This window comes from Coturnix japonica, chromosome 35, assembly GCF_054131305.1.
Source record: "Coturnix japonica strain WE chromosome 35, WE-NBRP24, whole genome shotgun sequence".
Lineage (NCBI taxonomy): Eukaryota > Metazoa > Chordata > Aves > Galliformes > Phasianidae > Coturnix > Coturnix japonica.
The window spans coordinates 4299285-4325618 of NC_140697.1; the positions used below are offsets into that span (position 1 = coordinate 4299285).

General features: G+C 49.8%; 2 protein-coding genes across 2 annotated transcripts; one reads left to right on the plus strand and one right to left on the minus strand.

Annotated features, from left to right (window-relative positions):
* Positions 1-4604: 4604 nt before the first annotated feature.
* LOC107306897 (RFT1 glycolipid translocator homolog) lies at positions 4605-14373 on the plus strand. Its single transcript, XM_085526256.1, is given in 14 exon segments — positions 4605-5094; positions 5213-5298; positions 5408-5524; positions 5912-6101; positions 6727-6802; positions 6805-6827; positions 7272-7406; positions 8100-8178; positions 8449-8499; positions 9237-9367; positions 10490-10634; positions 11247-11352; positions 12427-12676; positions 13128-14373. Coding segments are annotated over 14 exon segments (1617 nt in total). The 5' UTR covers positions 4605-5031; the 3' UTR covers positions 13293-14373.
* Positions 14374-15119: 746 nt separating this feature from the next.
* LOC146755237 (maestro heat-like repeat-containing protein family member 7) lies at positions 15120-21824 on the minus strand. The gene is made up of 20 exons (XM_085526221.1): positions 21147-21824; positions 20922-21044; positions 20631-20710; positions 20387-20504; positions 20185-20271; positions 19810-19914; positions 19497-19677; positions 19314-19420; positions 18944-19093; positions 18644-18798; positions 18394-18541; positions 17996-18174; positions 17775-17912; positions 17499-17613; positions 17218-17355; positions 16827-17003; positions 16366-16521; positions 16084-16185; positions 15887-15995; positions 15120-15794 (listed from the first exon to the last, which is right to left on the minus strand). Exons 1-20 carry the CDS (start codon positions 21363-21365, stop codon positions 15451-15453), a joined length of 2931 nt encoding a protein of 976 aa, XP_085382347.1. The 5' UTR covers positions 21366-21824; the 3' UTR covers positions 15120-15450.
* Between the last annotated feature and the right edge of the window lie 4510 nt (positions 21825-26334).

Below are 26334 nucleotides of genomic sequence, written 5' to 3' on the forward strand. Positions count from 1 at the left end.
TTTCTCATTTCAGCAGTAATAAAGGCTGGTAGCGAGAGGGACTATCAGAATGAAGACTATGGTTTTTCATTTCCACCTTACAAACGATGCTGACTTTCTGTGTGCTTTAGTGACCCGTTACCTTTCCTGTTCACAGCTGACTGTAACGTTCAGTCACCTTCAAATCACAAAACAGACACTGGACACTCAGCAGTGGAAAGGAATCAGAACAGATGGACATTTACATAGGTTAATAGCTGCTAAAAACAATTCACTGCAGCAGTTCTGGAATTAACTTTCCAGTAATTGTAGAGCTGCTTGAGAACCTGCATAATTTCAGAGTGCCACGTTTGGACCAGCAGCTGAGTGTCCATGTAGTAGAGCTATAGAACAGGGACTTCTCATTGTCAAGATTTAGTTGGACTGTGGATGGATTTGGAAGTCGAAAGCTGCTTGATTTCGGTCATCCTAGCACAGAAAACAGGCAGCTTTCCCAAAGACATCCAACCCAAGAACGTCAGTAAGGAAGAGTACAGAGCACTTTCTGCAGGCGGTGCTGCACAGACTTGGAGTAGTTGCTGGCACTCACTTGGCAGTTCTCTTCTGCAGGGATGAACCTGTCCACTGCCACGGACTGAGCCTGTTTATTAATACTGGGTGTGGGCACAGATTTTAACCATATTAAATCCAAACAACAAAAGCTAACTGTCGTTAACCTTCTTGGCCTGTATCCCTAAAACAGTTCTATCTAAAGCTGGAATACTCACGCCAGTAGGCAAGAGCAGCAAGGCAGGAGCAAGACTGTGGGTGGTGAGAACAGATGCAGCACGCAGAAATATTTTAATGCTGCAGTTTTACTTTAGCATGGAGGCGGGCTGTGTGTGTTTGGGCAATGCTGTGAGCCAGGAGAAGAGCCCCAGGCTGCCACCCACATTTGTCAGTATTCTCACAAGGGGAAAAAAGAGAATATTTTCTGTGGGGGGTGGGCTGAGGCCAAACACCCCATGGTGAGGCTGGGAGGAGTCTTTATAAAGTCTCAAATAGGTTGTGGATTTTTGGAGGGTTTCCTCCCCTGCCCCAAGTTTTTATGTGCATGTTTGTTTCACGGTTTGTGGTGGGTTGGCTTTTGTCAGATCTGCAGCATGGCTATTTCTGTACAAGTTATTAAACAGTAAAAAGGGAGAGAAAAGGAAGGCTGTTTTCAGTCTTGGAGGACTTTGTTACAAAAGCAAACATTAGAGTTTAATAGATTTTCACGGATGTGAAAACAGCTCCAGCAGGGGAGCTGAAGAGAGGATGGTGGATAAGATTCTGAAAGAGTTTTTGACTGCTCAGCCTCTGATCAAACCTGGCTGCTAACAGCATCAGTGGGGCCAAGCAATCACAGGTGTGTGTCTGTACACCACTTCCTTGTCTTCGAAGTACACAGTGCTTTGTGGGTATGTAAAAGGACCATGAATCTCTGAATGCTGCGTGCATCCTGGATGACTTCAATGAACGTTGGGTACTTTCCACTGTGCAGGTGTACGTGTGAGCTCTGATGCTCATCGTTTTATAATGCAACAGGAAAGATCTCAAGAACCCCTCTGTGAGTGAAGATCAGTCAGTCAAGACTGCTGTGATCTTTGTGACCTGACTGTCCTGGCTGCTTTCAAAAAGCACCGTAAGGATACTGGCTGTTAAACCCCTGTGCTGTATGACATGTGTGTGCTCCCTGCTTCTATACACAAGTCACTAAGCAGCGCGTCCCTCATTCCAGTGAGTGGCCATGTGAATTACTAGCAAAACTGCTCGTAGTTGTGGACAGCTCATCCTTGCTGTTTAGCTGAGAAGTTAAAGCAGTAAACTGAAAACATCATTTGTCCTTTCAGCCTCAGCTTTTTCAGTCTGTTTCCCAGAGAGGTGAAAGTAGCTGCGTTGGCTGCCTCAGTACATGTCTTCCCATGCATCTCCTGGGAGCACTGTGCAGAGTTCTACTTGTGCTTACTCTTTGCTTGGAGGAGGGAGCAGCCTTAATGAGTCCTGTGAGAGTCATTCTTAGGTTTTTGCCTTGGAAAACGAGAGGATCAGAGGCATGCTATGAAGGAGCTGGCGTGCTCCTTCAGTGACAGAAAGGGAGACAGATGGTGAGCTTTGGTTCTTGAAACCTCCATCCATTTCTGCAAGGAGAGGACATTCATTCTTTTAGGCTTTCTGCATTATTTCAGTCTCTAAATGCAGTTAACAGTTTCACTTAGTGAAGTGTGCTTTAATTCCTGTCCTGTGCCTTCCAGCTGTAATGCTTGAGCAGTGGAAATGCTGTGTTTTCCCCAGGGGGGGAAGACGGTCTTGTGAAGGACAAAGTGTTTGGGAACCATTGGGATGAAAAGGAAGTTCAGGAACCGCATGGCGTAAGTTTCAAAGAAAATCCCCAGGATGGTTTTTTAATCTTATAAAGGAATGATCTGCTCCACTTCTCCCTTATTTGTGACTTGTGTTTAGTTATGTCGGTGTGTGCTGTAAGGTGTGCTGCTTCAGTTGACGTTACCCAGGCTGAAAACACCAGAGGAGAGCAACAAGGATGAGACAGTATCGTGGAATACAGTGCAGTTTATAGCATGCATGTGCTGTACAAGCATTCTGACTATCAATATGCTTTCCTTGTTGTCCATAAAATTCCTCTCATTCACTTCCAGGAGAAGACTGGGAAGTCCTTCTTTTCCACGTGTTGTCTGTTCACCTTACAGACTGCATTGGAATAGTTAGACTGACATTTCTATTTATGCACAGCTGGGTACAGGATGGGCAGTAACACACGAAGCTGTCTCGGATTTGCCCACCTGGCTCTGGTGATGTCAGCACATTTCGGTCCCTGTAGCAGCTCAGTGCTGCTGGTTTTTGCACTCTGCTGGTCAAACACTTCAGAAATAGTTGCAGAGGAGAGTTCTGTGTTTTTTTGTTTTGAATCCACCTCGGTGTGTGTGGGGGAGGCAGCTCTCGGCCCTACACTGACTGCTTTGGCAGACCCATCCAGTTTCCTCTGTAGTGTTCTCCACATGTGGTTGTGAAATCCAGTGGCTGACCTCTTTTCTAAATACTGAGTCACCATTCTTTTAAAATAAGTGATGCCAGAATTCTCCCTTGTTTTCAGGACCTTTCTTTCTACTTCTGCAAGTATTAAGCATTTCTCCCTTGTCCATTCTGCACAATCACTTTTCAAGTAACTTTATTATTCTTTTTGCTTTACTGTGTTCTGGTGTAAGTAACTGTTTGGTTTGTCTTCCAAGCAAAAGATCTGCTAACAAAGACTGCTTTCCTTCAGCAATGCAGGAGCAGCCACCGAGGAGTGTGCTGTGCCCCACAGTTAGCACAGAGCGTGTTCTTCACGTGGGCACACCTTCTGTGTGTAGAACACGGACAGTAACGATGGTGTTAGCAAAGATGAAGTGTTCTGTTTTCTCAGTTCAGTTCTGAGCAAATAGCTGATATGTCTTCACTGCACTACCCAGCTGGAACCACCTGATGTCCTGCATTATTAACGTGGTTAAATGGTATTGCGTGTAAGTAAATGTCTTAGCTTGGCCTCTTGCTAATGATGCTAGACTTTGGCTCAGAGGTAAAAAGGGACCAAATGTAAGCCTGGGCTGCAAAACAGCCAGCAGACTGAATGAGTTCACTTTTTATTGGTGAGTCATCATGTGCTTCAAGAAAATGACACGCAAAGCTCATAGCAGCCTCACATGGATTTGGTTGAAAAACCCAGTGTTGCACAGTGAAAAGGGCTGCTCACCCTTTTATCTGTATGGTTTAACAAGGCAAGTCTGATTTTGGGCCTCCCCTGTTGCAAATTACACATTCCACTCTCTGTACCGCTGATCTGATCTCATTGTTAAGCACCACAGTTCTCTCTTTTGTTTTAATAATCACACAAAGGTCTGGAAAACTGCCATAATTCAATAAAAAAGCAAGGCTGACTTCATGGTTTCCTGGCTAGCTCTCTCCTAGGCTGCAGTGAACCTGCATATACCCTTCGGAAACGTTACTGACAACATTACGGGGTTTCGTTCTGTACAATGTAATGTTTGTGAGAGGATGAAGTGATTCAAGTCACAGGCCCGGGGTATGGTGTCACTGCAGTAGTCAGAAGTGGCATTTGTGCCTTGCTGCTCCCATAGGGATGCTGTGGGGCTCTGTTTCTGTTGGAAAGATTTCAGGTTCGCCACAGACAGAGAACAGGTTTTTGCTTTCTGTATTGTGCTTTCAGCATAATTGATCGCATCAGGTTTTGTGTGCGGATGGACAGGAGTTTGCTCCACATCAGACATGGAATGTTAGGAGTATGGTGTGCACGGAGGATGTCAGTGCTGGTTTAGCCTCAGACGTGGGGTCAGAGCCTCTTCTTTGAACCTCTCCACATTCCTCAGGATGCGATGGGAGTGTTCTACCGCTTAGAACAGCCTGAGGTGACTCCTGAAGTGTCTCTTACGATGAACCTTCGGTACTATTGGATTCTCAGAAAAGAGTCTTACATTTTAGGTAGGATGATAAGGCACAGATAAAATGAGGTGGTGAAGTTGTATTGTACGGGCTGCTCCAAAAGTAATGCCTGCCGTTTATTTCCATGGGAACTGCACCGGGTGCAAAGAGCACAACAGCACAGTTGTGTGGAGCAGTGTCAGCTACAAAGCGCCGTGTCTCAGCACTGTCACTACCAGCAGCTCCGTGTTTTGGCCAGCAAAGAACAAGAGCCGAATGCGGCGCTGCTAAAAGCTGCATGGCCAGATCTGGGGCTTTTCTTTCCTGTCCGTGCCCCCAGTGCTGCAATGCACCACATCACTGCGCTCACACGCGCTGCTTGTGCTCCATCCACATTCACAAGTGGAGCTGGACGCCTCTGGCTGCCATTTCCCCGCACACTGAGGCCGTACATTGTATCGCTGCACACCCCGCTGTGTCACCCCGCCGCCACCTGCTGACAGGCACCACACGGGTCGGGTTCAGCTCTGCTGCCGTCCGCCCCCTCGTGACGTCATCGCGGCGCGACGCCGTCCTTCCGGCCGGTCGCTCGGTGTCATGGCGGCCGTCGGTGCTCTCCGTCAGACCGCCCGCCTGGCCTCGTCCAGCGCCCTGCTGCAGGTGCGGGCCGACCCGGGACCCCCGGCCCCGCCTCCTCCCGCTCCTCGCCCTCCTGGGCGGCGCCCGCGGGAGCCGGCCCGGCCCCCCGGCAGCGCTTTCCTCCCCCGTTCCCCCGCAGGTGCTGTTCCGGGCGGTCACCTTCGGGCTGAACGCGCTGACGCTGCGCTACCTGTCCAGGGAGCTCCTCGGCGTCGTCAGCATGAGGTGACGCCGCGCTGCCCCGGCAATGGGAGCCGCCGGGAACCGCCTCTGGTGGCCGGGTTTCCTTGGCACGGAGCGGGGCCGACCCCGTGTCCCGTCGTGTCTCCCGCAGGCTGACGCTGCTCTATTCCACCGCGGTGTTCCTGGCCAGGGAGGCGTTCCGCAGGGCCTGCTTGAGCGGCGGCGCGGAGCGGAGCTGGGCCGCGACCATCAACCTGCTGTGGCTGACGTGAGAGCGGCTCCGCTTTGCTTTAGAGCTCACTCCTGGTTCCGGCTGGAGGAGGCGGCGGGTCCTGCAGCGGGACCTGCACGAGGCGGCCCGTGTCTGCAGCCCGTGTCTGCACTGCATGCCGTGCATGTTTTCTTCTGCTGACTCCACTGCCGTTGCCTGGAAGGCTCACTGTAACAGTTACATTGGGGCTATCAGACTCATAGCTGCAAGTAGTAGCTCGCACTGACAGGTTTTACACCAAAACTTGTAGCTACAATAGCAATGAGTTTGTCTGATCTCTTTCGACATACGTAAAGTACAGCAGCGTGGGAAATTTGAATCAGATTTTCTCTTGTTCTTTTTTCTGCTGAAGGAAACCTGACTGTTTTTACATTAACTTTTTAGAGTCCCTCTTGGTGTCTTCTGGTCTGTTTTCCTGGGCTTCGTCTGGCTGCACGTACTTGAAGTTCCGGATCCATCCGTGGTTCCTCACTATCAGGCTGGCGTGGTGGCGTTTGGCCTCTCTGCAGTTGTTGAGCTTCTAGGGGAGCCATTCTGGGTTTTAGCCCAGGCTCACCTGTTTGTAAGGCTTAAGGTTAGTAGGGAAGCTGTGAGCATAGGGCTGTGTGGGACGGAGAAACTTCGTGCTGAAAAAGTGACGTAATGGAAATGAAGACCAGATTCCTGAACTGGATCTGTGCATGTTCAGGGGTGCTTAAAAAACAAATGAAGCTATGGTTTGCTTCGTGCTGTACGATGTAGTCATAATGTATTTGTAACGTTAATTTGCTCCTGTTTAAAAAAGGAAGTTAATTTGTTTAGAAGTTACCTCCCTAATGCTCATTAAATGTATAATCACAAGTGTTGCTCAGAGGGAGGCACAGACGCCTTCCACACTTCTGCTTTTCACTGTCGGTGTGAGGCTGTGAAATGCAGCAGCTGGGGTCACGATTGTGCCAAGCAGGATTTACTCCCATGTGGGTCCCACACAAGGGAGCGGGGCAGTGTGATGGGGGAAAAGTGCCGTATAAGACTTGAGAATGTGCAGAGATGCTGCAGCGTGAGGTGGTCAATGCAGCAGCAGAACTGTGGTAGCCACACTGACTGTGAATGCCTTACAGGTCCTTTGTGGGTTGTGTGTGTGAAACTGGAGTGCTTTGCCTTCCTGTAGGTGGTTAAGCTGGCAAAAATGAGCGTTGTCTATTTTCTCTTTCTTGAAGGTAATTGCTGAAAGCCTTTCGATAGTGTCAAAATGCACTTTGACAGTTATCTTAGTCATCCTTTATCCGCAATGGGGCTTCACATTTTTTCCTTGGCTCAGGTAAGTTTCCTGTATTCTGTATATAAATTCTTGCTCTGAAATGTTCTTTGCTGCTGTCTGTGACATTTAACCTGCTAGATAACACTGAGGAGGTGAGAGAATGTTCCTCCGAGGTGAGGGTTTAAATGTGAAGGATTTTGGTGATAGACGTTACTTGGCGCGTTGAGCCCAGTCAGTTTAATGGGCACCTTTGTTGTGTGCCTAAAGGTACATTTTGTGAATAAGGTTGTTACGTTGTGTGTGCTTTAGCTGTTCTTGAGGGCAGAGGGCTGTGATGCTGATCTGCTGATTAAAATGAATTTAAATCAACAGTACTCTGTGTGTGGGGAGGGGAGTTACAGTAACGCCTTCAGCTAGGTTCAGAGTTGACAGGAGGAAGAACTGCCTTCACTTCTCACTGAGTTCTCACTCATTCTTTGTTTTTTTCCTTCCTTGTCTTTCCAGCTTTTGTACACCAGTGTTCTGGTGCTGTGCTATGTGGTTTGTTTTGCAAAGTTCTTGGGGTCTCCTGAAGCAACAAAGAAGTCATTTCCGATTACAAGAATGAAAGGCCTGTTACCTAACTGGATGGCGGATAAGGTTGGTCACACAGTTCATTCTTAAGTCTTTGACGAGAGCGCTTTGAAAACTGGAGTTGATGGAGTGACTGAGAGATTATTTCTGCTCCTGGACACCATGGCTGGTTAGGAAGCATGGTTGCATAAAATTCCATTCACAGTTGTTGCATTCAAATCCTTGTCAGAAAACCACAGTGAACCTGGAGCTCTTTGTTTCTGGGCCTCGTTGGCTGCCTCATCTGTTGATTGGAGATGGAACATTTACAGTGTTAAAGGGAGTGAGCTGGTATCAGGTAGAAGAGAATCCAGGGTTGTCTTACAGAGCTGGTACTTCAACTTCTCCTCAGACAGAACGTGGTGGTGCACAGCGTCCTGCAGATACTCAGATCTCTGATGTCCTCCAAAAAGGAAATGGGGCAAAGAAAGAAATGAAAAGGCAAAGATGAGGAAGAGACTGAGAGATTGAGGACATGAAGGCAGTTCTGTCTTGTGAGGCTTGCAGGAGTGCTTTGAAGAGCACTGAAAGATGTACAGTACTGTGAGGGGCAGAGTTATATTGGTCTGCTAAACAACTTTTCCCCCTCTCTGGTTACTGTTGAGTGATTTACTCTGTAGAAAACTTATGCAGTTCCTTTGTGTATCTGCAAAGATGGTGATTTTCCACAAGGGAGAAAGTCAGCCAGACCAGGGTGACGCTGCTTCTTTGATTTTGCAGGCTTTCCTTAACTGGAAGGAAGCATGGCTGACTTGGAGCTTCTTCAAACAGTCCTTCCTGAAGCAGATTTTGACAGAGGGTGAGGCTCGATGTGTGGGAATGCTGGGGGAAGAAAAGTGGATGCAGGTCACAAAATGGACAAGGAGCCTGGGAAGGCTGGGAGGGGATGGTGGTCAGAGCGGCACCAGCAGGTGTTGGCAACCCAGGTGCAGTTACGGAAGGTTTGTGGAGGATCAGAACTGTACCGTCCTGCTGGACATGTCTCTGGAATGCGTCCTGTTAGCAGGGCCTGGACACACACGGGGAGAGATGTGGGGGTTTGTCCTTACTTCTGTGTTTTCAACTTCAGGTGAGCGATACGTGATGACTTTTCTGAATGTGATAAACTTTGGCGATCAGGGTGAGTGTGGCGATGCTGTGCAACAATGACATCATTTTCTAGTTGCTCCTTTTTGTCTGCTTCTGAAAATACTGAAAATATTAGAAACCATTTGAAAATAACATGAAAATGTTGGAGGATTTCAGTGGCGCTGGGACGTTGAGGTGCATTTCAGAGAATGATGGGTAAATGGTTATTAAATATAACACACACCAAAAAACAAGAAACAAAACCAGAGCAACTTGTTTGAGGGTCGTGGATTTAAGGAATGCTTCTCCCTTGGATCAAAACTTGGCAGTTGTGCCTCTTCTGCTGTGCGTCTTGTTTCTGTTTTAAAAACTTGGAAGGAGGCAGCATAGTATCTGATACATTGCAGTTCCTTCTCTTCATTTTCTTGGCCCTGTTGTCTTCCTTTGCAGTCTGTTAGCTGTTACAGCAGGAACACTGTTGTTTGTAGCATCACATCTCCAACTGAATGTGCTCCATAAAAGCAGTGTCCTTACAGAGTAATGAATGGCAGCAGCAGTTCAGGTGACAGCACTGGCTGCGCCACAGGCTGATTCTCTTGCATCTGGATCTTTTATCTTCCTCTGTAGTAAGAACTGAAGGGGCTGCCTGGGGGTGTCTGGGGCTATTGCTAGATTTGCTCTAATGCTGCATTAAGTTCCCCTGGTTCTCTCTTTGTTTATCAGAAATGTGGAATAGGAATTTGTGCCAGAAAAAAAGTGACAGCTTGTTGGTGTGTTTTGTTTGTGAAGGTGTGTATGATATCGTGAATAATCTCGGGTCGCTGGTGGCCAGGTTCATCTTTTTGCCTATTGAAGAGAGTTTTTATGTCTTTTTCGCTCAAGTATTGGAAAGAGGGAAGAATGTAAAGGATCAGAAGCAGGTACGTTTGTTAGTATTGGTTCCACATGAAATGCTTACCTTCTGTTGGAGATCAATTGTATCAGGAGTGTGACTGACGTGTGTTTAAATTACTGAGTGTAAAGATATTTGGAAAGAAACTTGAAGTGGAGACCATGCCGAAGGAGTCTGGACAAAAAGCAAATGGATAAAAAGGTAGCGAAGTAGGAGTTACGAGGTGCAATGACATAATGCTGCATTGTCTGGTAATTGAAGTTAAAATCCTCTACTCCAACAGCATGGTGCTTGTGCACCATGTCTGTGCAGCTGTGCTGAGGCAATTACTGTAGGTTCAATCTCTTTCCAGCAAATAAGTGGCACTTGACAATATTTGACTGACTTGAAAATACAACAGGCTGGTAAGCATTGAGCGCTTCAGAGGGTGCCCTTTCCAGAGGAAGACAGCTGTGTTTTGGCTGAGCTTTGGGATTGTTTGCGCAGTAACGATGGTTACATGAAGGAGAGGTTTCTGTATGCTCTAGAAGAAATTCTTGGTCAGATAGGAAGGTCCCAGTCAGCCAAGTGTCGTGTCTCACGTTAATGGTAGGCTGACAGAGGTGTACCTGTGTGTGTGTTTGACGTGGAGTGTTCATGGTGTGTTTGTGTGTGGGCTTATCCCGTGCACCTGGCAGGAGGTTTGACTCCTCATGAGGGGTGTGGGCAGCTGCATCTTACCATGTACAGAACTCACAAGTGGCTCCTTATGCTGTGGCGAAACTTGTAGTCCAGTGTAACAATGAAGACGTGGCCCTTTTGGTGATTCAGGCTGTGGCCCTGGGCAAATGCTGTGCTTTTCTTTGCTATTTACTGGCTGCTGTTTGCCCCTTTCCTTAAGCCCTGAAACAGAGCTGTCAATGGCTGATCTTTGTTGAGAGTTCTGCATATAATACGGAAGAGAATAAGAATACCTGAGCACAGCTGGAAGCCAGGACCAAGTGTGTAGGTGTGTCAATACCAAAAAATAGTCTTGGCTGTGCCTTGCATTGTGCCAGTGGACTTTTTCCCCCTGGAACAGTTTCTCTTGGTGACAGCAGCAGTTGTGCTGGTTCTAGTTCGTGTAATTGACTGCTGGGTTTTGTTGTTTTGTTTCTGTTTTTTTCTCCAGGATGATGTTGCTATGGCTTCGAATGTGTTAGAACTGCTGTTGAAGCTGGTGCTTCTGATTGGCCTTACCATTGCTGTTTTTGGATGTGCCTTTTCTCAGCTGGCTCTGGATATTTATGGAGGTTCAATGCTCAGTTCTGAAACAGGTAAAAAGCTTTAGCTGTGTTTTTTGTTTCTCAGCTCTGTTCTGAGCTCTTGGCTCGGTCAGCTTTCTGTCTGAAAAAAATCAGCTCAGGTTAAAAGGAGCTTCAAGTAGCCTCATTCTGGTAGAATTATTTGATTGCTTTGCCCTCCTGTAGATGCATGCATTTAGAATATTCCAACTGTAGCACCACAGCTCCCAAAGTTACCTGCAGGGATGCTTGCAGAGGCTGGAATGTAGCCCAGCAGTAGTTTTAACAATATTAGGAGGTTTACAAGGAAGGAAGGATAAAGCATTGGCTTTTCCTGACTTGTGTCACGTGTACCAGCTTATGGCCCAATAAATACAACCACCACTTTTGTGGAGGAGATCTTGTCTGTTACATTAATAGCTGCTGCCGCCTTGTACTTTGAGTTTGGGTTCCCCTTGCTTTGTTTATTCTGTTTGTCATCTTGTCAAGATGTCCAGACCAGAAGCTTCTCAAAGGGACACAGAAGTTGCTGTTATCATCGGTGATAATGTTACAGCTTCTGTTGTGGAGTATGAAACTGTGGCTTTATAAAAGAAATAATGATCTCTTTATCCTTGTAATGCTTCTGTCTTTATTTTGTTGTAGGTCCCGATCTTCTCCGGTGCTACTCGTTGTATGTCCTATTTCTTGCTGTCAATGGAGTAACAGAATGTTTCACGTTTGCTTCGATGTGCAAAGAAGAAGTGGACGGGTGAGGAGTACCCCCAGTGCATCTGTGTGTGATTTGCATGGAGTTAAGCATGCAAATGGGGAACAATTGTTCTGCTTGGATATTCGCTTGGAAATGCTTTTCTGTTACTGAGAAGGCAGTTTCTTTTTGCAGTCGTTTTAAGGACTGTGTGCAGAACTCGATGTAAAAGCTTTAGTTTAAACCTTTGGGTAAAAAGGATCCGAACTGACAAGGTTATTAGCTTTAATACACAGCAAACTGGGAAAGTAATTTAATGTGAAGTCTTATTTTCTGTACATGTACGTGAATAGAAGCTTCAGTTTTTAAGGTGGACTGTTATGTTAAACTCCTTAAAGTCTTGCAGCTGTTAAAACTTCTCAGTCACAGTTTCTATAGATCACATTTGGGATGACATGAGTTCAGTGGTTTATCGGCCTTGAGGAGAGCTCTGGACAAGATGACTTCCTGTGATGTTTTGCAGCCTGGATGTTTTCTTGGTTCTCTGTTGTGGTGTGTTGGCACTGCAACCTGATGGCTGCCATCGGACTTGTTTCACTTCTGTGGCTGTTGTCTATTACAGCTCTGTTCCAAATTAATTAGGCCTTTATTTTTTTTAGGTCATTAATTAAAAGAGATCCTCTTTTAGCAGTTTAGCAATTGAGCAATTCTTTTTAGATGTGCAAGGACTGCTTTTGTCCCCCTTTCCAAGTGTGATCTTCTCTTTAAAGCCACTGTTTGGAGCAGGACTAAGTGTCACCCTATTGAGCGTTATTGTTCTTCAGTACCGAATAGAGAAGGAAAAAGTCCTCAGTGTTTGATACTGCTAATTATTGTTAGTAGGTTTTCTGAAGTGAATGCACAGGTGAATAGTAGGATAGAATTTCCTTCACTTAAAGTAGTTGTTGGTTTAGTTTACTCAACGTATTTTTCATTCTTGTGCTGCATTTCTTTTCTCAGCCTTGCCGGCTGTTAGCAGATGACAGGAGTTGTTGCTCCCATGTTTTAGAAAGCGAATGGATTTTTATCTTCTGAAAATGAGTTTAGTAATTAAAAGGTGCAACTGCATATGTTGTTTATATTGTTTCTTCTTCCTAGGTACAATTTTGTTATGCTGGCCTTGTCCTTCGTGTTCCTGTGCATCTCTTATTTCTTGACCCGCTGGCACGGAAGTGTTGGCTTCATCCTTGCCAACTGCTTTAATATGGGTATTCGCATTGCTCACAGCATCCAGTACATCTATGAGTACTTCAAGGAAAGCTCCTACAGACCTTTGACAGGCTTGCTTCCCTCACCATTTTTAATACTCGCTTATGTCATAAGTGGAGGAATTACTGTTTATTCAGAGGTAAGTATCTGCCTCGGGATGTTCCTTTCACTGCGGAGGTTTGTCAGATGGCTTCATTACCAGAAGGAAAGAAATATTATCAACAGGAAAGGCTTACAACCATAGCCTTGGAGATTTCCATTACATCTTGCAAGGCTGCGTATAGATCTATTAAAAATGAAACAAAGACATGCAATTATATTGATCTTCAGATGTGTGCCTGCTTGCCTTCTCCAGGTGGCAGAGAACTGTGTACCTAATGAGTCAGACAGTTCTGCTGGCCATCTGTATATCCACATTCTTAGTTCTTGGTAATTGATGGTGATAGTGCAAAGAAATGGTCACTAAAGATTCGGTTAAAAAAATAAAAACGCAGTGCAGGGGGAATAAAACAACAACATCTATCATGTATGTAGCTGGCCTACCTTGTGCCAACTGGTTTTCCTTCAGTTGCTGGTTCCCTTTGTTTTAGGCATTCTTCTGCTGCGATAAGGGTTGGATGTCAAGGCTGATTCACATCAGCATTGGGGCGCTGTGCTTTGCAGCTACCACCATTACCATGTTCTGCACAGAGACCAAGCTGGTCCACTTTGTCAGAAGCCAGTTCCTCTCCCAGTATATGAAGAAAGGAACATGAAATGCTCGTGGGCAGAATAATTCTTGTTCGTGGCTGCAATTATGGAGGGTTGTATTCTTTGCACGGGTCTGCCTGGATAAAGGTTTCCACATGAGTTTGTTGGAAGTATTGATAGTGACAGTATAAGTGGTTGCTGACTAAACTACTCTGTACAGTGAAAGAGAGCCGAGTAATTTTCTCTTCATGCATCATTCGTTCTTAGCTTTTCTTCCAACAGCCTCGTTGGTGATGAAGGTCTGTAGTGCACCTGCCTGACATGAACTGATGGCCAGAATTAATGTGGGGAGCTCCCATTCTTACTGGTAGGGAGACATATATGAAGGCATTGTATGGCTTACGTCTTAATTAACATGTAATTAAGAATACCCTTATTGAGGATGGTGGGCTGTTGAAAAAGTTAGCAAAGAAATGGTTTGATGTTGAAAAACAAAAACCAGAACCAAAACCTGAAGCAAACACTGGAGCGAGGACCAAGCACGAAACCAGTACCAAAGTGGAACGTAATGCAGCGCAGAAAAACCTGAGTTATCGGTGCCCTGAAGTGAGAAGCATTAAACAGACAGTTCTGGTACTTGCAGGGAAGCTACTGGAATATGCAGCGTGTCCAAGTCCAAGCTGGCTGTGTGAGTTTACTTCTGTCAGCATCATTCATGTAAGGAGAGAATCGATTAGCTTGTCAGAAATGCTCTGAAGCTTTTCTCTAGACAGAAGTGTGGTGGGTTTTTGAGCAGTGCCGAACAACAGCTGTGAATTACAGTCACGTCCAAGTTCCAGAAGGTAGAGTTAAATATCATTGACTTCACTGCTGTTCTGTTCCTACCTGAGGTGATCAGTGCAGTTATGAGCAGATTTGTCTCGCCTTTCTGCAAAGTGGAACGTTGTGTATGTTGAATGAGATTTCCTTCTGGGTTTGTGCGTGTTGGATCTCTTGCTTTTGGATTAAAAAAATGCTGCTTTTTCTTACAACGAGGTTTTTCATCTGGTTGCTCCTTTTTGTGTTTGTTATAAACCTTTGTGTTGATTTAATTTATTGAAAATGTCAATGCTCAGAAGCAATAAAGCATTGAATTTTGTTTCCTAAGGGCGCCATGTCGTATTGCTGGTCTAAGATGTGACTTCAGAGCATACGAGCAGCACGTTGTAACAACCAGCATTCCCTTCACATGGTTTGAGTGGAGCAGGAAATGCCGAGTGTGCTGAGACGTACAGCATGAAGACTTCACTGTCATCACATAGCAAACTCCACAGGTCCTGAGACAGCTCTAGAAGCATCTTCACTTCCAATGGCAGTGAGGAGTTGGTACCAATGGACAGAGCTGACGGGGTGAAATGCTTTCTGGTATCACTGTGGTACCGTTAGAAATGTTTGGTTCTGTTAGAAATGTTTTCTTAACTGTCGCCTCCAAATCCGGCGACAAGTCAAGGCTGCGTGTGAAAGTACCGTGCCTCCGCACATGGGGAACAGATGAGACTCACACACAGTGCGTAATGCCAAAAGAACGAATTTAATGCCTTGCAACAAATAGTATATACCAGTACATGTGACCGCCCCCATCAGGTACTTGTGACCTCCCTGACTCCAGCCCAGGTGCACCCAACAGCTTTGTCTCAAGTGATGCACGGTCATAGTTTACAAATCCTGATGAGCGGGCTGAAAGGAAGTGATCACACTATGATACAGGAACATCCCCTTCACCCGAGATTTCTGTCCAGGTTTTGTCTTCTCCAATTTAGAAAAGGCTCATTGGTAGGCTAACAGCATTGTAACCAGCATTACTAACACATCAAATGCCTATTCCCATAGATTCCAGCATTGGTAACATTAGATCCTATTTGATTCACATCCAATTTATTAATAAAATAGAAGCACACTGGATAATAACCTGGATAATGCCTAATAATTGCAGTTCCTGAGACTGCATTGGAAATGCTAGAAATTCTCCCATTATGTCGCTCCGCTGTTATCTGCAGTATAACAGGTTACAAAGCAGCACACGGGCCCAGTCACTATGAAAACTGGATACTAGGGCCAGTCCTAACGACTCCCATTTACTTTCCAAAAGCACAATTTGTGCGGGCGATGGGGCAAAGGGAAGTGATGTGCCCGAGGAGTGGGGCTGAGCAGCAGGCAGGAGATGCTGGGAGCTTTGCAGGGCGCTCAGCTGTCTGCCCGGGAGGAGCGCCACCTCCTCCATGTGCCACGGAGCCTGGTGGAGAGCTGCCCAATGGCTCCTTGTGGATGTGGCCTCGTTTCCTTCAGGATCTTCAGCGTCTGAAGGGCCAAGGAAGCGACAGCTGGACAGGGGTCATGCTTCATTCCCTGAAGGCCTGCGATAAGAGGAACAGAGAGGCATGATGACCCAGCTCTCCCCTCTGGCAGGAGGGAGCGAGGGACAGGCATGTCACCTGCTGGCTGCCCCAACATCCCACTCCCTGGCTTACTTTGGTAGATGTGCTCTCTGTCAGCCCGCTGCTCATCCCTCATGTGCCGCCCTAAGAGCCCTGCGAACACAAAGCCCCGTCAGCGACCCCCGCTGTTCCGTGGGTGCAGCATGGAGGGCCGGGGATGGGGGAAGCTCAGCCTCGTGGCTCACCGATGAACCTCACGGCCTCCAGTCGCAGGGTTTCCTGCAGGCTCTGCAGGTAGAGCAGGCAGTCGCCCAGGTAGTCCTGCGCTGCACTCTGTCTCCTCCTCTTGGTCAGCTGAAGAGGGAAGAATGTGAGGTCAGTGCAGGCTGGTCCCGACCCTGTCCTGGGGTGTGGGAATGGGCATACTGTTGCGCATACACACCATGCAGTCGCTGATCTGCCAGAACTGCTCTGTCTGCACCAGGTGCTCCAGCTTCCTCCAGCGCAGGAACCGTGCAGCACCAAGGAGGGCTTTCTGGGAGGCCTGCCAAAGAGCTGAGATAGCACCGCAGCCCGAGCAGCCGCAGAGCCCGTGTCCCCAGAGCCCCTCTGCAGGGAGGATGCAGCAGCAGGGGCTGATGCTGCTGTGGGCTGCAGTACTCTTGATGTATGGGGGGCACCACGGGAGCAGCATCACCCTCCCCCAGATGAACCTGATTCCCACCTTGGACACGTTCTCTTCCTCATCGTGCAGGTGTAGATACAGCAGGACCAGGTTCCTGCACACCGTCTTCTGCATCTTCCTCTTTTCTTGGCCCTCCACAAAGCTCAGCGTTTTGAGGAAGAAGTCGATGGAGAGCTGACGCACCGTGCCGGACTCCTGTGGAGGAGGAAGGAAGGACATCTGTGTCAGCAGCTCCAAGTCCATGGCAAGCAGGGACAGCACCACCAGTGAAGTGGGGGCAAAATCTCCGAGCTGAGAGGATGCAGATCTTGAGGATGCCCTCAGAACTGCTCCAAAGTGTGCAAGCTCTGCCCAGCGGAAAGTCTGCCCAGGACCACGCAGTGCCTGAACCTGGTGAGCGGCCAGGAAAGTCCCCTGGTGCACTGTCACAAGGCAGCAGGCATGGGCACGCTGGGCTGGCAGCCACATCCCTCGTGTGCTGGACTCCCTATCATCCTTACATCGTTAAGCAGAGCTGGGAGCTTGCCGGCCAGCTCCAGAGCCATGACGCTGAGCTTAACCTCCTTCAGGAGGTGCAGCAGGTTGCTGAATATTGGTAGGGCCGTGGCACGGATGTCACTATCTGCATCCTGCAGCTGCTCCATGATGCACGGCAGGAAGATGATCATTGTCCTTGCCTGTGGGGAAAAACACCCCATCCTTTAGGTACGGCAGCAAGCGTAATGAGGGCAAGGCTACTCCAGTACCAGCCCTGAATAGCAGGCAGTGATGGGGTGGGCAGAGCGCACCAGCTCCTCACTGCCTGAAGAGTTGCCGAGTTGTACATGGCCCCGCTACAGCCCCATGGCAGGCCCAGCCCAACCTGTGGCATTCCTGGCCACCCATGCTCACCGTGTCCTGCCTCTTGCTGAGCTGCAGGATGCCCCTGAGCACCAGCTGCTGCATGCCCACCCTCTTGCTCTGCAGATAGTGGGCAAAGATTCCTATGATGCGGTGCAGCTCTTTGCTGAGGTCCATGCATTCCAGCATCTGCAACAACACACGTGGCTCTTAGTGCTGGATCTAACAGTCAGCTTGGGGAAAGACAGCAGGCCCCGAGGGAGGCAGCAGGGCTCGTGCTGCCAGTGGCCTTGCAGCCTCCAGTGTTCTCTGCTTCTGCAGCTGTTGCTCACCTCAACGAGGAAGACCATGGCCACCATATCCCAGGAGTAGAAGTTGGTGCTGAGCAGCTCAACCAGCTGCTGGAAGATGGGGTCACGCAGAGCAGCAGGCAGTTCCCTCATCACCCTGCAGGGATAAGAAGGCACCGTGAGCCCTGAACCAGGCAGACGCAGCTCTGGCTGTGCAGCCCTCTTGCCACTGCTGCAGGGGCCACAGGCTCTGGTGCTGTGGCTGCAGTTTGGCTGAGAACTGGGGACCCCCGTGACACCACAAGGAAGGGCTCCCACCTGGCCACCACCTGCACACCCTGGAGGTGGGTCACAGTGCTGAGAAGCGCGTCCCAGCCCCCCTGCTCCTGGATGGCCTCCATCTGCTTCTGGAGGCCCACGCTGCAGAGCAGCACCTTCAAGGACTGCACCGCGGACCTGCAGGTGGAGAAGGGTGCGAGTCACATCAGGAGCCCCAGCACCGGGTCCCTGGGTGCAGCAGGGGGACGGGGATGTGGCACCTGATGGGAGTGAGCTGGTGCTGCTGTTGCCCCTCCCAGAAGATTTCCACCTCCTGCAGCGTCAGCTCCGTGGTGAAGGACACTTGCAGGAGAAGGGCTGGGAAGAGCTGGGGGAAGATGGCTTCAGCCTCCTTGAGGACCAGAGGCAGCTGGAGTATCTCTGGTAGGATCCTTGCTGCCTGCAGAAAGCACCCGGATATGATTCTTGCCCTGTCCCCTGGGTTTCCACCCCGTCTCTAGAAGTGTAGGGATGGAGAAAGGGAGGGGGGGGGAGGGAGACCCCCAGAGCCCCAGGCAGGTCTATGGATGCATCCCAGGGCAGGAAGAAGGCTCGGGGGTGGACAGGGAAGGGGAGTGGGGACTCAGCTGGGGTTCAGCTGGCAGAATGAGGAACTCACGGCCAGGGCAAGGACACGTGGCCTCTCCTTGATGAATGGGGAGGTGTGCTGCAGAGTGTGGTTTATGAGCACTTGGAACACCTCCTGCAGCACCGTCTTCACGGTTGAAGACTCCGAGAGCATTTCCCTCCACATGGTGACAGCAACTCTGCAGGTCCCCAGGGCTGTCAGCGTGGCTGCTCCTGCCTGGCTGATGGCCGTGGGGTGGGGAGGGGGGGGGAGAGGAGCCCTGAGGGCTGTGGCCCCATACCTGGAGCAGGTGAGAGAGCAGACCAGCAGGCTGCTGACCATCTCCTTTGGGAATTTGCTGGCCAGCACAAGCAAGGCCCTGCTCAGGCTTTCAAGAGCTGGCTTGGCTTTGATGGAAGGCAGGCTGCTGTGGATCGCCTTCACAATCTTTTGCACCTGGAGGGGGGGAGCATGGGTGAGAATGGGATGGCACCAGAGCAGGGCCCTGCTGCCATCCCCACTGCTGCCTGCCGGCCAAGCGCAGTGCCAGGGATGGAGCAGAGCCCCCAGGGCTGGAGCGGAGGCAGCAGCAGGTTCCCACCTGCTGTGGAGGGAAGCGAGCCTCTCCTGCGAGCACATCCACCATGTGGGCAGCCAGCTGGGTGCTGTGGAGGCTCGGTGCTTTCATGCTCTCAATGGCTGTGAGTAAAATGTTGACCTTTTCAGGGTACAGGAGGTATTTCAGAAGGACCTGTGGGAGGGAGGAGAGGAGGGATGACTTATCCTCTGCTTGGCTGCTCAGCTGTGCAGGTGTCCCAGGAGAACTGGGAGCAGAGGCTGTGCTGGGTGATGCCAGGGATATGAAGCGTGAGGGCCCCAAAGGCACCAGGGCTGCTCGGGGACAGTGCGTGCACTCTTCCTGACACTGCAGGCCTGGGTTCTCCTGTGGGCTCAGGGTTTGCTCTTTGTACCTCGAAGATATTTCTGGCTCTGTCCTCACGGGAAACCTCCTGGTGGAGCGAAGTTTGGCTGTCCCAGAGCTGTGGTACTGTGCGCTCCTCCGGTTGCCATGGCAGTCCTGGACAGGAGCACACACGGTGTCAGTGAGGGGTCTGGGCATCTGGAGGGACCTAGCCCAACACAACTCCTCTCACTTGGGGCAGCGATGAAGATGAAAAGCTGATGAACAGCATTAATCGCCTCATCTCTGGTCCTGTCATCCGTGGAAGTGCAGGACAGGATGAGGTGTCCGACCAGCTTTCCCAGCACGGGGAAGCGTTGGTTCTCCTGGCACTTGTGCTGGAACACCGCGGTTCCAACGAAGCAGGTGCACAGCTGGGGAGAGAGGCAGCACGGCTGAGTGGGCAGCAGGGCCCAGCCCAGGCTCTGTGCAAGCCTGGACACAGGTGGGCTCTGGCTGGGGAGCCAGGATGTGGTCCCAGAGCTGAGCGCGCCGGGACTCCCTACCTCAGGCAAGACGCAGGTGTTGCTGAAGGCAAGCAGCCTGGCAATGCACACCACAGCCCTCTCCTCCACGGCCGCCAGCTGGCACGTGGTGAAGGGCAGCAGGAGCTGTGGAGAGAAAAGTTGCTGTTGTGCCCACAGCACGGGGCACTCGTCCTTCCCCTTGCTCCCCAGCTGCAGCGGGGTGGGTGGTTGCGTCCCTGTCCTGCTGCAGCCCTGCCATCTTCCCGCTGCTCCCCACCCATCCCTCTAACACCACACGGGCTAGTTTTGGGCCAGCACCCCCTGCCCGCAGCAGGCCCTGGGGGGACCTCGTGTGGATCCCTCCTTTGTGGCCTTGAACCATCCCCGCAAACCCCAGCGTTGCCACATCCAAACCTCCATGATGTTCTGCAGCTCCACGAGGACAAAGCGGCCAGCGCTGCTCACCAGCACCTGCAGCAGGTGGTGCAGGGCTTCCATGGTCTGCAAAGGAGGACAGGGGTCAGGACGGCCTGCCCTGCTGCGTCCTGCTGGCAGCAGAGGGGCATCCCGGGTGCTGGTGCCCAGGAAGCGTCCCCAGGGCTCAGCTGATGCGCACCTCCACGTAGAGTGCCGCATCCAGGTCCGCGTCGTCCTCGTAGCGAGGGAGGTGGAGGACGCTGCCGAGGCAGGCACGCAGGAGACCGTTCTTCTCCTCTGGAAGCAGCCATGCTCCACTGCGAGGGGAGAGAGGGCAGAGGTGTGATGCTCCGCTCAGCACCCTGTGCCCTGCAGCCTGTCCCGCTCAGGGCCCCGGCTGGGACCAATACCTCCACGCTGGCAAAGCCGTGCTGGGGCGGTACCTCATGGCGGCGATGGTGCTCATGGCCTGCTGCCGGAGCTCCGTGTCCAGGTGCTCGGCGGGCTCCTCCTGCAGCAGCGCCTGTGGGCACAGCGGGATGGGATGGGATGGGATGGGATGGGATGGGATGGGATGGGATGGGATGGGATGGGATGGTGCAGTGTGCCCTGCTTGGTGTGCAGAGCCCAAGCACCCCATCCAGGCCCCCAGTCCTGGCCCTCGTTCAGGGCTCCCCAGTGATCCTGCAGTGGAAGGGCTGTGCCCTCAGCCCAGCCCTGCAGTGCTCCATTACCTCAATGCACAGCACCACCTTCAGCACGTAGTCACACAGCTGGCTGTGGACCACGCTGTCCGTGATGGCAGCTGTGCAGGCAGTGCGGACGCAGGCCAGAAAGCGCAGCTTCTGTTCCTGTGTCTGAGACAGGAGGGGAGTTACAGGGGTTGGCATCGGGGGACCCCGGCACCCTCTGGGCACAGCCGGGTAGGGGCAGCCATGGAAGCACAGAGTGCACACTACCTGCGGTCTGCATGCACAGCAGGCGTCGATGTAGCTCAGGGGATCCTCGTCCTGAGGTGACACGACGGAGGCAAAAGGATCCTCAGCTGAGCCCACGGGCCCCTGCTGGGGCTGCACCCCATGCACCTCGCCGGGCCCCTGCGGGGCCGTGGGGGTGCGGGATGCTCCGCGCCTCTCTGGCCAAGCCTCTCGAACTCGGAGTGGGGGTCTCTGCTCCATCTCGCAGCGAGGAACAGCGGCGAATGAGCCTCGTGTTCCAGCTCTGCCTCCTGGTGGTCAAAGCCCCTTGTAACGGGGCTGTGATCTCACCCCGTTCCATCCGCCTCCACATAGAACCCCTCCTCTTGCCCTGGGCTCGCCCCAGAGCCCCACAGCCGTCCCTGTCCTTGGGCAGGTTCGGTCTGGAAGGAGCCCTTGTATTCACTGTGTGTGTTTGCCACAGCTGCAGTGTTGGGATCCGGGAGTCCTTCTTCAGTCCATCCCCGCATCCCCCCCTGTCAAATTAAACCATGTTCTGGTCTCCATTGGGACGGAGTTGATTTTCCCTTCTTGGCATCTGGTGCTCTGTTTCGGCTTTAGGAGAAAAACAGTGTTGGTAACGCAGCAGTGTTTCTAGCTGTTGCTGAGCTAGATGGGATGGGATGGGATGGGATGGGATGGGATGGGATGGGATGGGATGGGATGGGATGGGATGGGATGGGATGGGATGGGATGGGATGGGATGGGATGCGATGGGATGGGATGGGATGCGATGGGATGGGATGGGATGGGATGGGATGGGATGGGATGGGATGGGATGGGATGGGATGGGATGGGATGAGATGGGATGGGATGGGATGGGATGGGATGGTGCAGTGTGCCCTGCTTGGTGTGCAGAGCCCAAGCACCCCATCCAGGCCCCCAGTCCTGGCCCTTGTTCAGGGCTCCCCAGTGACCCTGCAGTGGAAGGGCTGTGCCCTCAGCCCAGCCCTGCAGTGCTCCATCCCTGCAGGCATTCAAAGGCAGGCTGGATGTGGCTCTGGGCAGCCTGGTCTGGTGGTTGGCGACCCTGCACATAGCAGGGGGTTGGAACTGGGTGATCTTTGAGATGCTTTTCAACCCAGGCCATTCTATGACTGTACAGTTCCATACTGGAACAAAGATAAAATGCTAACTAAGTAAAACATGGAGTCAAACCTGTGTGATTTGTCCACACCAGGAGGTGATTAGAAAACAATTTGTAAGCTACAAAGCTGCTTGCATGAAAGGAAAAGAAAATAAAACTACAAGAATAAGGGAAAACCTTTCTTCCTGAAAATAGGAAGAATAATGGACCTGACATGAAATTTGGGTGAAGCTGCCTGATTTTATGAAGCTATTCCCATTATTTTCTTGGTGCTGTGTTTCCCAAATGAGTGGTTTCTGGCTGTGCTGCAGCACCAGTCTGCATGTGAACATCAACTCTATTCACCATCTGGGAAGATTAGGACTTCCCTTCTCCCACCAGCACCACTGAATTACAGTTACTCAGTGGTTAAACAAAGGAATCCTTAAAGAAGGGTTTACAGCTGTCGTGTTATCTGAAGTGCTTGGGGCATTCTGATGCTATTAAGCTCTATGTATTAACAAGTTCAAAAAGAAAAGGTAGGCATCTGATTGTTGTGACAGTTTCTAAGTGATTTGGAAAGCTGTACCACCCAACCACTCCTTCTGTTTGATGGAGGTGACAAAGCTCAGTTTAATTTCTGACTGCTGTTTAAATTCTGAAGCTCGAGCTGGTTCCTGGAGCAGAAAAAGCTCGGAAGCTGTCCCTCCTACAAGCAGGCACCTCTGAGCAAAATATGACATCTTGATTTCTGATGGTAAGGTCAGGAGACCTGATTCCAGCGTCTAGCTTTCGGATTCATGCTATGTTAGTGGGACCTTTGGCATCTAGCACTGACCAACAGCAACTGACAGGCTGGTAACAGTGCACCCCAAAACAGTTACGTTTCTATTTATGTTATGAGGGAAAATTGTATCGCATTGAGATTTCCAGTTTTTACTCTTTGCAGATCTAACTAGCTGCTGGAAGAATCCTGTACGCCATGTTCACACCATTTTCAATGAGCTGGATGAGTCTGTTGTTGGCATTTTAATACCACTGACCAGGCAGGCAATATGTATGGAGTATTTGGCTCTCTCTACAGTCATGAATGTTTGAGTATCTTCAACATGTGGCTCATTGCTTCCATTTCAGGCTGCCCAGAGAAGCTGTGGATGCCTGTCCTTGGTGTTGAAGGCGAGGTTGGATGGGTGATGGGCAGCCTGAGCTGGTTAGTGGGCAGCCAGCCCATGGCAGGGTGTTTAGAACTGGATGATCTTGAAGGTTTCTTCCAACCCAAGCCCTCCCGTGATCCTATGATTCTGTGATTTCATTCAGGTTTATTAAGATGAGATGAGTTCTCCTAAGTGCGCTGTTCTCCATATGATGATAATTGGAGTCTAGATGGATGACTTAAACCAGACACCAAACTTTCTGATGGCCAAAATGAAATGAACTCAATCCTTTACTGTGTCAGTAGTCTGTAACTAGAGCCCATTAGGTAATTCCCAGCCTCCTGCCTGTATCAGTGGCTGCACACGGTGAAAAAGTCTGATGGGATTTTAACCTCTAAAATGTTCAGAATCAGCCAGAGGGTGAATATATTCACTATGCAAATACCTGCAGGAATAAGCTTGTCATGTATGTCCTCAGGTACCACAGTAGTTAATGGTGGGACTCAGTAGGTCATGCTGAAAGTTGAGTCTGCTGATCTTGAAGGTCTTTTCCAGCCTACATGACCTTCTGCTAATATTTCTGTATTTATTTCTGTTCAGCTCCCAGAAAACCTCCCACCCAGCCCCCAGTTGACCCCGTGGTGAAAAATAAAACAGAAACCTCAGTGATGCTGGCATGGACCCCTCCGAAGATGCACTGCCCCATTCCAATCAATGGCTACATGTGGAACCCAATAAACTAACTGGCTTCACCTGGGTGAGGTGCCACGAGTCTCATGTCCCCGTCCCAGAGTTCACGGTGAGCAATCTGTCTGAAGAGGCTGATGATTAGTTCCGAGTGTCTGCAGTCAATGCGCATGGACAGAGCCCGTCTCTGGAATTCCCAGGGAGCGTGCACCTTGGTAAGCACAAAAACCCCAATGGAAATGGGTCAGTGTGAGCTGAGCAGCTGTGTTGGTTCCCTTAATATGTTTCCTTTGACTTTAAGGATAGTAGTGCATTAACACACCAAAGGCTTTCCCTTATTCCTAGTTCTCCTATCTCATATCAACCTCCAGCTACCACTAAAGTGATACAAGTTATGATTCTGTGACAGGGACATGAATATCCTTATCTTTTGATATCTCATATGTGCAAGATCTGTAACAGATCTTAAGCATAGAAGTGCTTCTTCCAGCACTCATGCAAAGGGAGAAGTAGAAATGTCCCTATGATTTAATCTTCCATCTCTAAATGAGATACCAGACTTGCATCTAAAGAGCATTAAGACATCCATGTTGTTCTTCCTCAGAACCAGTCCTGGTTGTGAAATCCCCCCTAACAACTGGTGAAGCTGTACCTGGAGGGGATGCCATGTTTACTATTGACCTTACAACAACGTGTTGCGGCACTTGGTACCTCAATGGTAAAGTCTTACAGGAAAGCGAGACCTGGATCATCAAGAGAACCCAAACTACTCACAGCCTAATCATAAAGAACATCCCCAAGAAGGATGATGGAGCAGAAGTGAAATTTGTTGCCAAAAATGTTGATGTCAGCACCAAGATGAGAGTGAGAGGTATTTGCTTTGATCCTTCTCCTTTCCTCTTACAGTCAAGGCATAGTTGCTGTGATCTGATGATTAGAACTGGGGCTGCAGGCATTCACTGACTGTACCAAATACCTGAAATTGCATCCCATGGACTGACGTGAGTCCTGGTAATGACCTAAACATGATAGCACTGAGTGTAGGGTAAGCCAATCTACCCAGCTGCTTGGTATCTGAACCAGATTGCTCCATGCCAGCTGATGAATGTCTGCAGTTCACAGCTACTGGTCAGTGCCTTCAGTCACCAGGTTTACCACTGCATCACCATAGAGCAGTACTTTCAGCTCCAGGTTCAGACAGCCTTTCTGATTGCACTGGAATAGTTTAGAAGTAGGGGAGCAATCATTCCAATAGTATCTCTATCAATCAGCTTTGCATGACAAAATAAAACAAATAAAGATTCATTATGGGAGGAGCTGTTTGTCATTGGGTGGAAACCTCCGCAGAAGCATGTTTAGAGCATTATTAATCAGTAGAAGGAGATGTTTGGTTGATTTTTACTTAGTAAATCCGGAAAGAAGAACAAATTAAATATCTTGAATTGCTCAGCACTGACCCAGTTATGAGTGCAGGAACAGAAGGTGATACTTTTTCAGAGATCTTGCAGCAAACATTGACCACGTTAGCCTGATATCAATTGAAATAACGAGGCCTTTGCTCCTGACAGGTGCTGCAGTGAGATTTACCAATAAGAGCAAAGATGTAGAAAAGATCTCCGCTCGGCTGCGTGAGGAAGCCAAACTGCAGGCTGAGCTTTCAGACACAGGTGCTACTGTGGAGTGGATGAAGGATGGGAAGGAGCTCAAGGCCAGTGAAAAATAGGAACTGCACATTGTGGGGAAGAAACACACCCTGAAAATTCACAGTGTCTCAATGGATGATGCTGGAAGTTGTCAGTGCATCTGTGAGGGGGATAAAATGCTCTATCAGCTTTCAGTGAAAGGTATGTGACAGTCTGGGCTGTCCTCTTCCTGCCCAGGGCCAGCAGACTGCATTCACCTGACTCCCCGACAGTCCAGCTGTTGTCAGACAGCATCTGGGGTGTTTTCAGTGGCTGTTTTGACTTGAACTGGCCAATCTGCTTTGTAGAGCCATTTGATTTCTGTGTTCTGTCCTGTGATTCGTCCCTAAGATATAGAGGAAATCAAGGGAAAGATAGGAAAAAGAGCATCCCAGCCTTCCTGCTCTTCTATCAGGTTGGCCACGAGAGATGATGTAAACAGCTCTTTTTGTAGCAGTGATCCCAAGTGTAGAAGAGACCTGTGAAGAGTCACAGGGATGTTTCCTTAGCTGTCATTCCATGGTGGGCTTTTTCTTACACAGATGTAGAGAGAAACTGAACTTTCCCACGCAGGTCTCTGT